This window comes from Notolepis coatsorum, assembly GCF_963971535.1.
Source record: "Notolepis coatsorum genome assembly, chromosome: 20".
Taxonomy (NCBI): Eukaryota; Metazoa; Chordata; class Actinopteri; order Aulopiformes; family Paralepididae; genus Notolepis; species Notolepis coatsorum.
Window position 1 is genome coordinate 23,525,885 of NC_140184.1, and position 18,387 is coordinate 23,544,271.

The window sequence follows — 18,387 nt, forward strand, 5'->3', positions numbered from 1 at the left end:
TACCTTTTAACTCAGCCCTTCTCAATCCCCCCACACCTACTCCCCCCTCTCCCCCCCCCCCCCCATTCCTCCTCCCTCTCCCCCTGACTTACTCCTCAGCGAGCAGGTCTTTGGCCAGTTTGGTCTTGTCTCGGAAGCAGCCCAGGGAGTGCATGCTCTCCAGGACGTCCGGGTCGATCTCCTCCGCCGTGGCCAGGGTCCTAATGGCCACTTTCCTGGGTACCGGTTGTTCTGGCTCTGGCTCGTTCTTTCCGGCTCTGGCAAAACACGGGCACAAAACAGGCGAAAAAACTAGCTCCAGTGTCCGTCGTAGTACTCACTAAAATCCCACAGAATTCAGCAGACAGATATAAATCAATTATGTGGCAAGAGGCCAGGGGTGTAAAAAGTACCCAGAAATTATACTTAAGTGAAAGTATGGGTACCGTCTCAAAATCGTACTCAAGTAAAAGTCAGAGTATCTGGCTAAAAACACACTTGAGTAAAAGTAAAAAAAGTTTCTACTTTTAAATGTAATTAAGTACTAAAAAGTTAAAGTAAAAACTTTTTTTTGACTGTCTATTCTTCTTGATAGCAGATGTTTAATCAAAGATTCCCGCTTTCTAGTCTTGCACAAGGACCAATCAGCATGGGTATGGGCGGGTTCATTTTCCATTGATGGGGATTTGATTGGCTGTTTTTAAATAAAGTGCGGCCGCAGGATTAATAACGTTAACGTTAGTTCGGCCAGAGAAACAAATATGCTAATTTAAATGGTTGGACCTGCAAGATTTTTACTTTGTACTTTGTAGGTCTGCATTTTAAATGTAAGGAGTAAAACGTTTTTTTTTCTCTGAAATGTAATTGAGTAAAAGTACAAGTATACAAACCTAATAATACTTAGGTAAAGTACAAATCCCCAAAAACAGCACTTAAGTATTGTAACAAAGTACAACTACTCAATTACTTTACACCCCTGCTAAAATCCCACAGATATTTTGTAGACAGATATAAATCAATTAAGTGGCAAGAGGCCCCATGAAGAGCCAGTCAGTGTCCTGATGTTGAGATGTTGCGTGGATCAGAGTAATGACCACAGCTCTCACAGCTAATGGACCTGCTGCCTCCTTTTCCATTACATAAAAAACAGTCTTCCTAAGTAGCATACAACACAGCATTTTTCAATATCTGCTATACATTATTATCACACGCGCACACACACATGCGTGCAAGTATGCAAACACACACACAAACACACACAGACAGACGCACTTCTGAGAGAGAGAGAGAGAGAGAGAGAGAGCGATAGAGATGAGAGAGAGAGAGAGAGAGAGAGAGAGAGAGAGAGAGAGAGAGAGAGAGAGAGAGAGAGAGAGAGAGAGAGAGAGAGAGAGAGAGAGAGAGAGAGAGAGAGATATGTACTTACAGGTACCACGTGTGCTTCTGGATCTGCTCTAACTGTAGAGACACATGGGGGAAAGGAGGAGCTGTAGTGTTATTGATTCCTTCTACTCAGCCATCATTCATTCATTAAAGACTGAATTACATATCACTCCAGCTCAGTGAGAGATGCTTAAGGAGCACGACTGGCTTCTCTCTCCGACAGGGCAGTGAATGTTGATGTGGAGAGGAGGCTACAGTCTATAAGCTCTTAAGCTGAAGGAAACCCTACTGGAGGTCTCTCTGATGATCTGACCACCACACACACACACTGAACGGGACTATTCTGGATTTTAGGCTGCCAGCAACCAAATCGTGCCTCACGACTGTTTGATAGCCAATTTGAGCTATCTGATTGTTGCTAATGGTGCCGTAGAGGTAGAAGGGACATGTACTATGATGCCGGCACGTAATTGGCGGCTGAAAGACCATTTCATCCAAATATTCAGTTGCAGCCAACTCTTTGTCACTGAGGGAGGAAAGAGGAAACGAGGCAGCTGTGGTCAATATCGACACAGACGTTACTCTGGTCATACAACATGAATGGACAATCTGGTGACAGACCCGACAGACTAACCACACACAAATATGGTTAAGCAACACTGTAAGTGGACTAACACAGTCAGAGCGGCAGCAAGCAAGGCGGCACGGTGGTGTCGCCTGACAGCTAGAAGGTCCAGGCTTCGATTCCCGCTTGGGGAACAGGTCGCCGCATTGCCAGGTACCTAGGTGGGGTATCACCCGGGCCTTTCTGTGTGGAGTTTGCATGTTCTCCCCGCGTGCTCGCAAGGGTTTCCACTCCAGAATAAAAAAAAAAAAAACAATGGAAAAACATGCAGAACAGATCGCTAACGCTGTGTGTGCTGCGAGTGTGTAGAGTTGTGATCGGAGGATGTGATCGGAGGATAAGAAAAAGAGCTGGCAGGGCTTGAGATAGGTCATGTGTACCGTTCACATTTGAACCGGTACCGGTACCTGTGAATCGATACCGGTACCCAGCGGTACCTTTTTTTTCGGTACTTTAGTCTCTAAATATGTAATCTACCTACCTCAGTTGTAAAGAATTTGTTCAAACTTCTAATTATTTATTATCATTATAATTTATTTCGATTTTTTTTTAATATATATAATATTGCAGGGAGTGTTGTCTGCATCTAGCTTTGTAAAGTGTAACCACACTTGCGACCGTTTTCGACTTGCCATTTCCAGACTGCTTTGTTGTTGAATCAAGTCAAATCCTAGGTCAGTGTGTATTGTGCGCATGGACGTTGACGTGAACGTGTGTGGCACACTTCACAGTAAACGAAACGTTGACATCATCGTTTAATAATTACCGAAATGTGGCACTGGTGAATCGGTACTCGGTAGCACCGACGTGATTCGGTCGATACCCTTAAAAGTACCAGATTCGGTACCCATCCCTAGTCATGTGTGGTTTACGGTTACGTACCGTGAGTCTCTTGGTGGCGTCCACCTCTATCATGCCCCGGAGAAGGTTCTGGCAGTCTGGAGGGATGAAGTGAGGCATGTGGAACACGCCCAGCTTCACCTTCTCCAGAAGGTTCCTCAGGTTGTCATCGTCAAACGGCAGAGCACCCTGGAGGACCATGGAAAGAGTTACTAGTTAGTCACATTCTAATGAAGACTCCTCACCCCCGAAACACATAGTGCGGTCATGTTTTTACACTTCCTTGTTGTTCGTATGCCACCACATCGGAGGCATTTTAACCTTTGACAAATGATGAAGAGTGCCTTGTTTTTAGTCTTTTTTACTTTGAGAATTACATTAAAAAAAACATTAGAGAATCATACAAGATCAGCCACACTCCTACGCAGAGTTGGATGATGTTTCTCTCCCAAAACAGGAAGTAAACCAACCGGTGCTACTTATTCTCATATTATTTTCCCATAACCTATTGAATAAATAATCTTAGAAGATGTTATATCATTTCACGGCGTCTGTGCAGTCATGTGTAATCACTTGTGTCCATGGAAACGATGATGACCGCAGCCATAAAGGTATGGTTTCCTCACGCAGAAGAGATATTCTGTTGACTTTTCTGATAACTACAGTACATCATTGCATAGCTCATACATGTTCAGACAGGCTTAATATTTGGTTATTTGTGATACTATGCTGCATACATGTAATGCAAAGATATCACCGCTTTTCCTTTAGAACTCATTTGGTCAGTAAATATAGTTACAGTTATAAGGCACCGTGGCCAGAGCCGTTTCACAGTTTGTGTGATGTACAGGCAGCTCTGCGTAGGAGTGTGAAGATCTGCTTTGACGACTGTTCTATTTTATAGCACGACTTCAAAGGGAAGTAGTAAGAAACCAATGAAGCTTGCTTTTAATAATCAACATGTTACATGGAAAAAAAGGAATAAATCAATGCCACAATTGTCGGATTTTCTTAATACAATACCGCTGTTCCCCATCGAGCCAAATCGATGCAACGGGACAAATTAATGCAATGCTATTATGAAGCTGACAACACAATGACACTGACACGCCTTCTGTTGAAATGCAAACGCCCCATAAACGCCCCATCGTTTCAACATATGGATCTGATGGAGAGGAACTACGGGGAGATTCATTATGAGAGTCCATCACAGTGACCCGTGTCTATTATCCCACACAGACAATGTTCCTCCACTCCAGCTGGGGAGTGTAGTTTTTACTCCCCCAGCTGGATACATACGATGACTGATGAGGACCCTCCCTATTCAACAGGACTGCAGAGAGAGTACTGTAGGGCAGATGCCTACTGACACCGTCTGCACAATCAGAACAACACAATCCAAACAACAAAAGCAGACAGATTTATCTTCAAGTGATGTCTCTGCTCAATCATAATCAGATGTGCATGCGTGCACTCTCTCACACACACACACACACACACACACACACACACACACACACACACACACACACACACACACACACACACACACACACACACACACACACACACACACACACACACACACACACACACACACACGCACACACAGTACAGATACACATACACACACATACACATATATACATATACATACAGTACACATACACATGTGCATGCACGAACACACAAAAACCCAGTAAACAGAAAGACATAAAATGCGGCTGGTTCTCGGTCTTGGCACTTTGTCATTGTCATGTGTCATTGTGTTGGTGTAGTGAGGCCCACTTCTGAGGCAAGGCACACTGTGTTCGCTGCTGCGCCTCTGTGCTGAATGCAGTAAAACAACAATGTGACCCCCGCCAGCCTGCTATTCCTTATGTACGTACGCGCACACACACACACGCACACACACAGATTTCACACTGATCCTCAATAGGAGTACCATACATATTCATATCTTCCCGTCAAACATGTTATTTTCAGCTATGGCACTCACTGGAATTAAGCAACATAATCTTTGTATGGTTGTTTCTTTTGAGTCCATACCCTTAACTTAACTGACCCATCTCCCTTACCTTAGATATCCTCTCAACGACAATCCAACGTTATTTAACACAAAGAGAACTGATGCTTCTTGTTTTTCTTTGTTTTGAAAGCCAGTAAGTCACAGAGGAGATGCATTCTGAAGTGGAACAGACTGTTCTGAAATGACACTTTCTCTCACATCAGCCTAAACACAAACTAAACATAACAGTTATGCCCCCAGAACGTCAGACATAAACTTCCCTCTCTTTCTCCACTTTCCATTCCCGTCTAGACGCAACGCAGGGGTGTGTTCCAGGAGTTAGATCTAACAAGGTGTGTTCCAGGAGTTAGATCTAACAGGGTGTGTTCCAGGACTCCCAACATGAGTTAGATCTAACGGGGTGTGTTCCAGGAGTTAGATATAACAGGGTGTGTTCCAGGAGTTAGATCTAACAGGGTGTGTTCCAGGAGTTAGATCTAACAGGGTGTGTTCCAGGAGTTAGATCTAACAGGGTGTGTTCCAGGAGTTAGATCTAACATGGTGTGTTCCAGGAGTTAGATCTAACAGGGTGTGTTCCAGGAGTTAGATCTAACAGGGTGTGTTCCAGGAGTTAGATCTAACAGGGTGTGCTCCAGGAGTTAGATCTAACAGGGTGTGTTCCAGGAGTTAGATCTAACAGGGTGTGCTCCAGGACTCCCAACAGGAGTTAGATCTAACGGGGTGTGTTCCAGGAGTTAGATCTAACAGGGTGTGTTCCAGGAGTTAGATCTAACAGGGTGTGCTCCAGGACTCCCAACAGGAGTTAGATCTAACGGGGTGTGTTCATATTCTATTGGTTTACTCTGGCACGTCACAGGAAGTGGTGGATCACTTGACTAATGAGCGTCACTGCTAGGATAACAATATAACACTGGTGAAGAAAAACATTGATTTTCCTGGACTGCCAGCACGTTGTAAATGTCAACACAAGCTCACGTGACTGTAACCAGACTACTGACAGTAACACATGGTATGAGACAATAAACATGTGATCTTTGTATGGTCTAAAAATTCACATTTACATTACAAAATCTGCCATATATGGACAGGCAAACCGTACTTACATTTAATAGTATAAAAAACATAGAATAAATGAGTAAGGTTATACCTGCTGAAGGCAGATACTATATGTTTATTATAAAACCTTCTGAAGGCAGAACGTATATTTTTCGTACAATCCTTTTCCGTATGGGCAGTGCTAACCCAACTTTACTAAATGATTCATATTTTGCCATTACTTACTACTGAGAGTGCTGACAGACGACAATACTTTGTCCTGACATTCTATCCATATCAGGTTAACAGAAACACTAAATGCCCGTTGTAAGAGCTTGTTGGCATGTTGTATTTGTGTTATTCTACTGGATGCCTATGAGCCGGGGACGACTAGTGAGAGGGACTGGTGTGTCTTCCCTCCAGGTGCGTCTCTAGCCGTCACTTACCACTAGGAGTGCAAAGAGGATGACGCCACAGCTCCACGCATCTGCCTTCCTCCCGTCATACTTCTCTCCCTGACAAGAAAAACATTAGAATCCACAGTGAGTTTGCCCGAATGTAGAATGTGGCACCTTGGACACAACACGTGGCAAGTGTACTGCTGCCCTGGGGGGGGGGGGGGGGGTGAACACACTGAATACAGAACTCAGAGAGAAGTGATGTAAGAGCCACTCTGTAGAGAATGGTTGGAGGTGCAATTAATGAGAGAGAGAGAGAGAGAGAGAGAGAGAGAGAGAGAGAGAGAGAGAGAGAGAGAGAGAGAGAGAGAGAGAGAGAGAGAGAGAGAGAGAGAGAGGAGAGAGAGAGAGAGAGAGAGAGAGCGAGAGAGAGAGAGGGAGAGAGAGAGAGAGAGAGAGAGAGAGAGCGAGAGAGAGAGAGAGAGAGAGAGACTTACCCTGATGACCTCTGGGCAGGCATAGTGTGGAGATCTGTAAAAGAACAGACACAGGAGGGGGAGGGGTTACGCTAGAAAGGACTCACACTGTGTGCGACACACAACCCCTGCACAGCCTGCACCACACACACACACACACACACACACGCACACACACACACACACACACACACACACACACACACACACACACACACACGCACACACACACACACACACACACACACACACACACACACACACACCACACACACACACACACACACACACACACACACACACACACACACACACACACACGCACACGCACACGCACACACAAACTGTCCTGAACAAGTAACACCAATAGGAGGAACATAGCCAGGAGCCATAGCCTAGTAACTACAGTAGAACAGGAAATGCTCTGAATACAGATTCATAGGACCATGGCATCCTCATCATGTTGTATTACTGTAATGTGATGTGATGCTACTTCCTTTTAGATGCATTGATACAAGTATGAATCTTTTATTTCAAACATGATTAAAAAAATTGTATAATAATAAAAAAAAACGACAAACAACGAAAAATATACATATCACTGTTCGAAAAGGAGTAGGAAGAAGCCTAAGCGTATCATGCCCTACCCCTATCCACCACTTCAGAGTGGGAACATTAATTAATACTTAAATTATATAATGGAGAATATCCACATTGCCAATAATTCTTCATTCTCAACACTTTCAGTGCCGGCCATTAACGTTGATTAATGTCCTTGAGTGCCATCATCCACTTCAATGTTAGCGTTAAAAACGCATAATCTATGTTTTAAATTATGGCTATGTGTCTAATCTGCCCGTCGCTTATCAATGACTTGTTTGCAGTCAACATTGTCGAAACGGATTGTTTTTTAATCGGTTCATATCCTTTTTATAGCATTTTGAAAAGCTATCGTTTTCTCGAAAATTTCCGGAAAATAGAAAGATTCCCTCATAAACAGCATTTATTGGAATATTCTCGAATACACTAGACACGTTGTCATTTGTCGGCCTATTTACGTTTTCAAATAAACGCTAGATTATCGATAGTATATGTGTACTTATGCACGCTATAGAAGCGAGCTGAGAAATCGATTACCTAATTTCCTCAACATCACACAGACACACACACACACACATACACATACGGAACACGCTGTTATCTCAGTGAATACAGCTCTGATTATCCTAAAACTGGTAACATAAACTCCTTAACCTTAGATCAGATGTTCTCCAAAAAGATTATTCCAATTCCTGATCGCCATTCCAAATATCGATCGCGTTTATTGATTGATTATTGGCTGCTGTAAATATATATTCCAGGCCGCTTTCCAACTCGCGATCACTTCCATGTTCATCAGATCCCTCGCCAGCATAATGGAGCCAGTTGGCTCCCCCCACACAGATCCACCAGTATAATCGAATGGCCTGCAGTTACACAGGGATAGACGATAGGGGGCGGTATTTTCCCATCGGAGCTCCTAGAGGGGCTGCTGTACCAACGGGAGACTCGGTTGATGAAATATGAATTCAGATCGCTAATAAAAAAAATCAAACAACAATTTGCGTCGTCGGCACGGGGGGCATGAAAATACGACATTACACGTCGTCGGCACTCAAAGTGTTAACATTGAAAACAACATAAAATAAATAAATAATATCAGTATCCATAATGGAATCCAGAAGATTGACAATAGTCACCTCCCCTTTCCTCTTTTTGGTCATTTGCAAAGTAGTACAGTATAATACTATTGGTTCTCAGCTACTGCCTAGGCTATTGTGGAAGTCAATACTGTAAATACATTAGAGTTGTGGAATATACTGTATGCTTCGTTCATATAGTTCTGGGCATCATCAGAATCAGAATCAGAAAGGTCTTAATTGCAAAGTAAGCTTGCACATACAAATAATTTGTCTTGGTCGTTTGGTGCATCAACATTCATAGACAATTAAAGTAGAATAAAATAAAATGGAATATATAAACTAAATTATAATAGAAATACAATAGAATATAATATAGGATAGGGCTGTACAATTGTGCAGGGTGTAGTCAAATAAATATATCCTGTGTACAAAACACATTTTTCCCCACTAAATAACTGCATAATCACACAGTGTGTAAACACTGATGAAGCGACTACCCGGTCTTTCTGTGTACATATTCAAAGAAGCAGAGAGCGTGTCTAGAGCAGAAGCAGAGAGTGCTTCACAGCAGTGCTACACAACTCTGTGTAAACACACACTTCTTCATTGCCAGTGTCACATTCAATTATGCTAATATATGCAAAAGCAGTCGATGTGCACTAGTCAAACATAACTGTGTCAAAGCATGCTAACCGTTGACTAATTATACCAGAACACAAATCTCATCCCGTTGCTCCTAGCAACTTGTCTTAGGTCCTCGCTGAACGATATGTTAATAATATCCCATTAAGTCAAATGTCTCCATTCATCTACTCGTTTTAGAGATCGAGACCTACAGAGGGAGGACCTCAGGTGGAGGACAACATCAGCCATGGCCTCACCTCAGCAGCTAAACACTGTCCTCCCTGTGTGTGTGTGTGTGTCACAGAGCCGGTGCGGTTTCCACGCAACATGCTTGACCCTGAGCAACCGCAGATGAATCGCCATGACAACAGAACGATGTGAAAATACCAATGTGGATGGAGAAGGGTAGTCGAGGGACCTTCTACTGTCCTGCGTAGCATGCCTTTGAGAGTCATGTTTTATGCTAATATTGTTGTTTGTCGAATCAGAGGGTATTGCAGCTGCGCACGTGAGGTGCAGCTGCAAATGAAAGCTTGTTCAGAAGTGTGTTCCTTCTGTTTAAATAAATGATGAGCAAATGATAGAGAGCAGCCCGTATGTCTCAGGACAATGAATTAGTGCTGTTGTTTTGTCTCTGTAATCCAGCACATTGCATTTCAAATGCATCCTGACTATGAGTTTAAAAGTGCAGACTTTCAGCTTTCATTTTAGGTTGTTCATCCATAACGGATGAACCGTGTAGGAACTGTCGTACTATTTATAAATAGTCCCCCTCATTTTAGGAGGCTAATTAACATAAACGTAAATAACGGTGTCATATTTTATTGTAAATCCTTTACAATCAATGACTGCCTGAACTCTGCAACCCTTAACCCTTTCACTACCACACTACCAAAGGGTTAACCCTTTCACTGTGACAATACAGAAGGTTAACCCTTTCACTACCACACGACAAAGGGTTAACCCTTTCACAACCACACTACAGAAGGTTAACCTTTCACTACCACACTACAGATGGTTAACCTTCTTTAGTGTGGTAGTGAAAGGGTTAAGAGGCCATGGTTAACACATTGGGTGCCAATCACGGCTTTTTACGTTTTTGGGCCCCAACCATTGAGTGCCAAAAACATATAAATACGTCGTTTGATCTTTTTACTTTGATCCCCGCTCGACACAGTTGCCCAGAGCAATCTGCATCATTTAGGCACGTCCCGACAATTTTGAACTGTATTCTGATCGACCAGCACCAGGTGGCAGTATTGTCCCAATTGGTTTTGACATGTCTGGGTTCCATCCTAGAGGCTAATCTTTCCTGTGACAAAATGGCATCCAATGTAATAAAAAAAGTCAACCAACGAACTCGATTCTTGTACCGGATCTCCTCTCTGGTAAACAAGAATACCCTGAAGACTCTGGCAGGAGCACTCATTCAAGGGTACTACGACTATGCTTGCACCTCATGGTACCAAAGCACCTCAAAGGCACTAAAAACCAAATTACAAACATCTCAAAACTAACTAGTCAGACTACTGCTTGACCTGACTCCTAGAACCCACCTCACCCCTGCCCACTTTGCCAACCTAGGATGGCTTAGAGTAGATGACAGAGTACAGCAACTTGCAATGGGCCTGGTCTACAAGATTCACTACACGACCAAGGTACCCATGTACATGTCAAAATACTTCCCAAAGGTCAGTGAATACCACGATCACAACACCAGAGGGAGTTAAACCCAGATTCGGCTCAAACAAGGGACTAAACACGTTTCGCAATTATGCCACATCAATGTGGAACGCCCTACCCAAAGCTGTAAAGGAATGTGAATCACTACCCACTTTCAAAAACACTCTCAAAGAACACCTACGGGAGACTGCAATTCGAAACTGGCCCCTACAAATGTCCTAACCCAGTTGTACAGTAAAGACCAAGTATGGCTTTGTCAGTATTCTAATGTACAGTGTACAGTGTCCCCCCCCCACCTCCAATGTACAGCCCCACCCACCCAACCCCACCCCACCTACCCAACCTCCTCCAATGTACAGTTTCTATGTCAAATGTATATACACTCTTTTTCTGGACACTTGTATCACAAACAGTACTGTATTTGCAAATCTGGTATGTCATAAATGTATAGATGTAGCAGTACTGTCTATCTGTATGTCGTGTGTCATATGATGAATTGAAAATGGGGGACCCTGATGTAAACAAGACGAAAGTCTTTCTCTGGTCTGCATCCCCTTAACAATTGTATGTATTGAGCTGTACTGTACTGTACCCATTCTGCAATCTGTTAATAAACTTTTCAATCAATCAATCAAAAGTCCCGTGTCTGAACTGCATGGGGCTCTGGTCTGATGGCCAGATTCACTTTCAGTTTCTCCTCGCGAGTGGCCACTCTTCTCCCGGGACAGAAATTCACAGTCCTCGCCTCTGGATTCCGTTGCATGAGATATTTGACCATCAAAACGTGTATAGACATATACACAGTGGTAATCGCAATGGCGATGCGATCACTTAGTTGGAATTATTTGGAATTATACTTTTGGAATACCTTCTGGCTAAGGTAAGCTTCATTCTATGTCTATTTTACCTAATCTTAAACGTGTTTTTCTAACGATCACAGTTCTGTGTTTCAACGGACGAAAAGCATGCTCGGCAAACGCGATCATAGTTTTGAGTTAAAACGACCCCCCCCCCCCCCCCCCCACCCCTTGATGATTTTTACATATATACATATCATATACCTTTGATATGGGAGTATTCAGGGTTTCAGGGGATCAGCCCGAACGGTTTGGGCTTATTGCACATAACGTGTTTTATCTCGCGAACTATGAAAAAAGACTGTATTATCTTGGAAATGCGCGATGTTTAGTGTGTAACAAACTACAAACTACAGCGTGTGGAAACAAACTATTATTCCCATGCTGGACTACAAGTAACGTTTGTTGAAATGGGCCACACCGTGTCTCTACAGCTATAATACAGAACACAAACACAGCTTCGCAAACATAGTGCAGCGACCAAGGAAACTACTAGAAAGTCCGGCATTCTAAAGGTAAATTAACGGAACAGCGTGGCACAAAAAGTGTTAAGAGGCCATTCATGAAATGATGTTGTCTTTCCTGCTAACAAAGCAGAGACCAGTGGCCCTCAATACATCTCTATGGGACTCAATGGGATACTCGAACACAATATGGGATATGTAATCGATGCCAAGATGGATACCAAAATGGTGCTGTTCCAGTAGATCTGTACTGACCCCCCACTTAGCACTGTGGGGTAGACCCAGGGAACAAAATAAACGTTTTGACTTACCAGCCAAGGTGGCTGGTAGATTTAAAAAACTACCAGCCAGGCAGATTTTTTACCAGCCAAAAATAAATAGCTTTTTAGTATATCGCAATCATTATTATTACTATATAATACTCTCATATGTTCATATGGCTCCCAATTTTTTTACACGCCAGAGTGGCTGAGTAGCCTCTGTAATTTACCAGCCAAAGAGGAAATCTACACGCCATTGGCGCTTGGCGGGTGTTAATTTTGTTCCCTGGGTAGACCAAGCGCAAGGAAAGAGATATTTAATAGCGTTGTCCATTGTTTATTTTCTTGACCCATGTTGCCAGCTCTTGAGCCACCTTCACTCAGATCATGTATTCTGTGATACTGGCAGAGCTTGGGGTAGGATATCCCTGCGACTCATACAATATACAGCAATACACTCAGTGGTTCCCAAAGTGGGGGTCGCGACCCCCCTGCCGCCGTGGGGGGGGGGGTCGCCAGATGATAACAAAATAAAAATAAATAAAAAGATTTAAAAAAAGAAATATATATATATATATGAGACTTCCGGTATGGTGAGCAGGGTGCTTTCCCTCTCTCCCTCATGTTTTTTTTTTTAAATTCCACGTTTTAAGACTCCAAACCTTTATAGTTATTTTTTATATACAAGTATCGATACAGCCGACTAAATATTTGGCTTCACAAAGATGACATCCAAGACTCCAAAACCAAAATGGGGCGATGTTCAGAAAGAAGAGGAGGCGGATGATGCTGTTAGCAAGGCCTGGCTAGCTACCCTGCTTGAAAACCACAAAGAGGCTATCACCACGAGTTCAGGAAAGCCATTACCACTCTGGAAAATAAACTTGACCAAATGAAATCGGACGTGGCAGACAACGGACAGCGGGTCAAGTCCCTGGAGGAGAATGCGGAATCTGTAAGCGAAAGAATTGCGTCGCTAGAGGCTACATGTGCCGAACTGAGGGCTAGCCATGCTATGCTAAAGGCTAAAGCTGAGGACCTCGAGGCTCGAGGGCGGCGGAACAACCTCCGGATCATTGGACTACCCTGTTATCGTCAGGTTCCATAATTATCAAACCAAAGAACGGGTGATCCGGGAGGCCAGAAAGAGAAGGGCAGAAATGCAGTACAACGGTCAACAAATTGCTTTCTACGAGGATTATACCCCGGCTGTGTTGGAACAGCGAGCACCGTACAGCGAGGTGATGGCACAACTTTACAAACGAGGGCTGAGGCCTAGTCTTCATTATCCAGCCAAACTGATGATTATGGAGGAGAGCGGGGACAGATTACGCTTGATGACTGTTGGCGATGCTGAAATGTACCTCAAGGCCAAGCTAGCCTAGCGTGGACGGCTACCTAACGATTACCTAGGGGTAAGCTAACCTGACGCCGGCAGCAACGAACAATGAATGTAGAATGCGAGACTGCAATTATAGACATTGGTTGGGCTAAACTGGTCAACCGCGTTAGACCTGACACTTACACTTCATGGGGAGATGCTATTGACATTAATCGGACTGGCTTCTGAAACAGAACTTTATGCTTCCCAAATAGCCGACGCGGATTCTATTTACACTTATTTCTAATATATTTTTTTTAATATTCTTTATTAGCTCTTCTTTTACATGTGTCTCTCTCTCATTCAAATTGTAGACGTTCCCTCTGTTTAGAGGCCGCAAGATATATATATATTTTTTTTAATGCAGTCAGGCCACTGAACTTAGAAGCAGGCCAGGCCAGTGTTTCTAGTTGCAGCAGCACAATAGTTCGATAACCTAGGTGGGGAACAACCAAGAGATCACTGCAACTCACACAAGTTGGAGAACTATCTCTCTCTCTCTTGCTCACACACTGGCATTTAAAGGGTTAGAATTATAAAATCAATATGTGGTGTTATGATCAGGGCTCAAGTTGAATAAAAGATTGTATTTTTTTCAATCTGACATTACAAAAAAACTGAAAATCCATCAAAATCAGTGTTGTTGCTAATCATACATATGCTAGCCTGTTTTTTAACAATAATTTGTGATGCCATCACAAACACTGGCATTTAACACTTTGGACGCCGTTTTGCCCGCCATGCGTTACGCCGTTTTTGGGATCAATATTTAATTTTTTCGCCATGGCATTCATAATTCATCCAGCCAACATCCGGACTCCAGCGGGACCCTGTATGAGATTGCAACGCCTCAATACCGCCGCCTGGTGGATGGTCGGGTGAGTTACACTCTCGCCAAAACCGGAAGTGCCGATCGGTGCGTCAAGGAAATCCCTCCGGCAGTGATATCTTGTTACGTGGCTCCAGACAAGCACTATAGTGCATTTGGATCGCTTTCTAAACTTAATAATCGATATGATTTCGGCGTTTATTGCACCATACAAACCGGAAATGGATGTAGGAGATCGGCGTCAAATAATTGGGATCTTTTTCCTCAAGTCTCATCGGCGGTAAGAGGACAGTAACGTTATTTTCAGCCCGATTGTTTATTAATTTCACTGCAAACCATCTAATCAATATATCAACCCATACTAAATAAAGCCGTTACTGACGATCAAGGAATTATAAAAGACCCCCCCCCCCTTTCCTTCACGCATGATGAAGCATAATGTATACCGATCATATACATTTGAATTTTTTAATATTGCGTGTATAGGAAAGAAACGCCAATCGATAATCTATGATATGCGTCAGGGCCTATAACTCTCGTTTTTGGAATTACAGCAGAAAAGATTAAAAACATACTTATATTCTAGACCAGCGGTTCCCAAACTTTTTTGGCCGTGCACCCCCTGTCACCTCCCGACCTAGCTGACGCACCCCCCAATGGGTTTCTGTTAGAAATAGTTTTTGCTGGTCTCCGTGCACAGATTTGATTTTTTATTTGATCTCTTCCCACGGCGACTATGGATAGGGAATTTCTTTATTTAATTAAAATGTTCACGACAACAAGGATGCATGTACTCTGCCAGCATGTTTAATATCCATAATATGAAAGGTTTGACTAAGATTTTTATGATTTTTTTTTGTAATTTTTTATTTTATTTTTTATTTCTTTTACCACCATTAGCCTTTTCATGTCAAGCACCACCTAGAGGGCGCTCGCGCACCACAAGGGGTGCGCACACCACAGTTTGGGAACCACTGTTCTAGACGGTATTAACACAACAATGTATGAATGAAAAAATATAACGTTCCCACATCCTGAACGATAGATAATCGATGTTGAATGGGCCATAGTAATGTCAATATAGCAATACAATTTAAAAAGTTATAGCCCCGCAAAGAAGGTAAACATCTACATAGGCTTTCAACGGTGGCAGACTGGGTATATTGATGGATATAACCCATGGCGTCCAATGTGTTAAAGGGTACAAATAAAAAAATGCCTGCACCAGAATGCAGGAAATGACTGGGGCTATATTTCGCACTATATTTCCTGGCCTGAATGATTTCCCCAGTCCGGCCCTGGTTAAAAGCCTCCAATGCTTATTAGTGTGTGTGCGTTTGAACGTTTGCATGTTTCAACCATACATTTCCATTTATAAAAAATAAAATAATAATAATAATAATAATAATAATAATAATAATAATAATAATAATAATATTTATAAAAAAAAATAAAAATCTTGACTCCCGGAGAGTCAGCATTGCCTTGGCTCGGGCTGATCGCTATACTAACTCGTTTGGCTGAGTTAGGGGAAGGGGAGCCGTGGGTGGATCCTGGGCGTTGTGGACAGCGACCCCTACAGTTCGGTCGGGGCGCCTGCTCAGCGAGGGTAGGATCTGGAGAGAGGTAGTGCGACCTTCCACACGTTACACTCTCCCAGTGAGAATCTGCCGGCTGGCTGCACATGCGTCGGAGGAAAGCATGTGACAGTCTCCGGCCTCTCGGACCAACAGTAGGGGGGAGTGCGCGACAACCAGGAAGGGGGTTGGGAATTGGCATAACGACTAACAGTGGGATGGGAGAAAAATCGGAAAAAGAAGGAGGGGGAAAAAGATAATGAAAAAATTTAATAAAAAAATGTAATTTTACCTCCTATAATAGTGGGGGTCGCGGCTCTCTGACACCGTTATTTCGGGGGTCGCGGCCTGAAAACTTTGGGAACCCCTGCACTATACCACCTGAGCCTCTCCAAGAGCCATAGAAAGCCCTGCGACTCATATGATATGCAGCAGTAAGATGGAGGCTATTCATTGGCCTCTCGCCGTTCAGATTCTACTAGACTTAGTGGATAAAAGAGGAATTGTGCAGGACAAGAGGAGGAGACACTTCCGGCCGGGAGTAACTCACCCGCAGCTGGTCTCCAGCAGACTGTCCCCGACCTGCAGAGACGCCATGCCAAAGTCTGCTATCCTGATGTTGTTCTTCTCATCCAGCAACAGGTTCTCTGGCTTCAGATCTCTGTGGCTGGTGGACCACACGCCGCAACAGAGAGAGAGAGAGAGAGAGAGAGAGAGAGAGAGAGAGAGAGAGAGAGAGAGAGAGAGAGAGAGAGAGAGAGAGAGAGAGAGAGAGAGAGGAGGAAAAGAGGAAGGCAAATAGATAAAGAGTTAATGTGCGTGAGAAGAGAAAGAGGGAGGGAAAGAGAGAGTGGAAAGAAGGAGAGAGAGCAGAGGGGTGGAGAGACAGAGACAGGGGGATAGACTTTATTCTAAGCAACAAACACATGTACATGGATCGGATCAGAGAGATAGAGAAAAACCAATCAGTTCAATCAATTATTCAACAAAGCTAACTAGAGTTGTGTACGGTATCTCCACCAAGAAACACAAACACACAGCAAATAATTGAGCCCTTCAGAGACTAGCGCTCTCTCCCTCCTTAATGTCCAGAGTTGGAGGGAGCCTTTTTTTGATGTGCACTTGGGCCTCTGATACAGTGCGGCCAGCCTTTGTGGATCAAAAGATCCTCTCAGAGATGAAAGAGATCAGAAGACATGATCTCTCCTGAGAGAGATGCAATATGAAGAGGGCTGCTGAGGAGGAGGTCGGGTTGCCAACTTTCTCACTACCAAATAAGGGACAAAAGGTGGCCTGAAGGTGACACCAAAATGTGGCCATGGAAGCTTTTTTGGGGGGTGTTTTTGCTGTGCCGTCTGTCACTCTTATTTAAACAGCCTCCTCTCTAGGGGTGGGAAAGCTGGTGGGTGGGGTTTGGACGTTGTGGACAGCGACTCCTACAGGTCAGTTGGTGCGCCTGTACAGCAGAATCAGGAAGTAACGGGGGCAGCGTGAGCCTCCCACGCGTTACTCCTCGCCACTGAGAGATTGCGCTGTACAGGTGAAAAGATGCGACAGCTGCCTCCTCGTGTACCGGAGGGGACACGTGATGCAAGGCTTGGTCCTCACTGCAGCCGACCAGTGGGAGGCATAGTCTAGCAACGTTCGAGACAGGGGAGGGGAGAATTGAAGGGAGAATTGGCGAGGCGAAATTGGGATGGGAGAAAAATAGAAAAATAAGGAGAAAAAGTGGATAAAAAAAAAACAGCCTCCTCTTTCAGTCAGACATGAAATAGCATGTGATAACTTATTGTTTTAACATAAAAGTTTCACTTTATAACGTGATAAGTTGGTATCACGTTATAACGTGAAACGTTTTATGTTAAAACAATAAGTTATCACGTTATAACGTGAAATGTTTTATGTTAAAAAAACAATAAGTGATCACGTTATAACGTGATACTGATATTTTTTTCTGTTTCTAGTGTGGCAGCAATACGCTTCTGTACCATCTTAACTGGTAAAACTGTCTACAAAATGAACTTGCACCTTTTTAGACCATCTACCAACTTGATCATAACAATGGTCTGAATTGAACAATGGGCTTGTCAGCTTAGTTGTCAGAGCAGAATCTCTTGCTTATGACTTATATGACTCATATGACTCATATGAGCAGTCTCTCAAAGTTCTTGTTCCTTGTTCTTGTTCCAGTCACTCAAAATCAGCAATGTTACAGGAAATGCAATCATTTGATAGGAATAATTTGATAGACTATGACTATTAAGA

General features: G+C 43.3%; 1 protein-coding gene across 2 annotated transcripts in view; it reads right to left on the reverse strand.

Annotated features, from left to right (window-relative positions):
- brsk2b (BR serine/threonine kinase 2b) overlaps positions 1–18,387 on the reverse strand; it is a gene marked incomplete at both ends in the record, with an annotated part of 215,821 nt that overhangs the window by 36,947 nt on the left and 160,487 nt on the right. For both annotated transcript variants that reach the window (XM_084337223.1, XM_084337224.1), the window contains 6 exons: positions 93–257; positions 1,406–1,437; positions 2,870–3,016; positions 6,338–6,406; positions 6,787–6,820; positions 16,673–16,789. In XM_084337223.1, the coding sequence (XP_084193349.1) occupies positions 93–257; positions 1,406–1,437; positions 2,870–3,016; positions 6,338–6,406; positions 6,787–6,820; positions 16,673–16,789 (564 nt within the window). The remainder of the gene's footprint in view (positions 1–92; positions 258–1,405; positions 1,438–2,869; positions 3,017–6,337; positions 6,407–6,786; positions 6,821–16,672; positions 16,790–18,387) is intronic.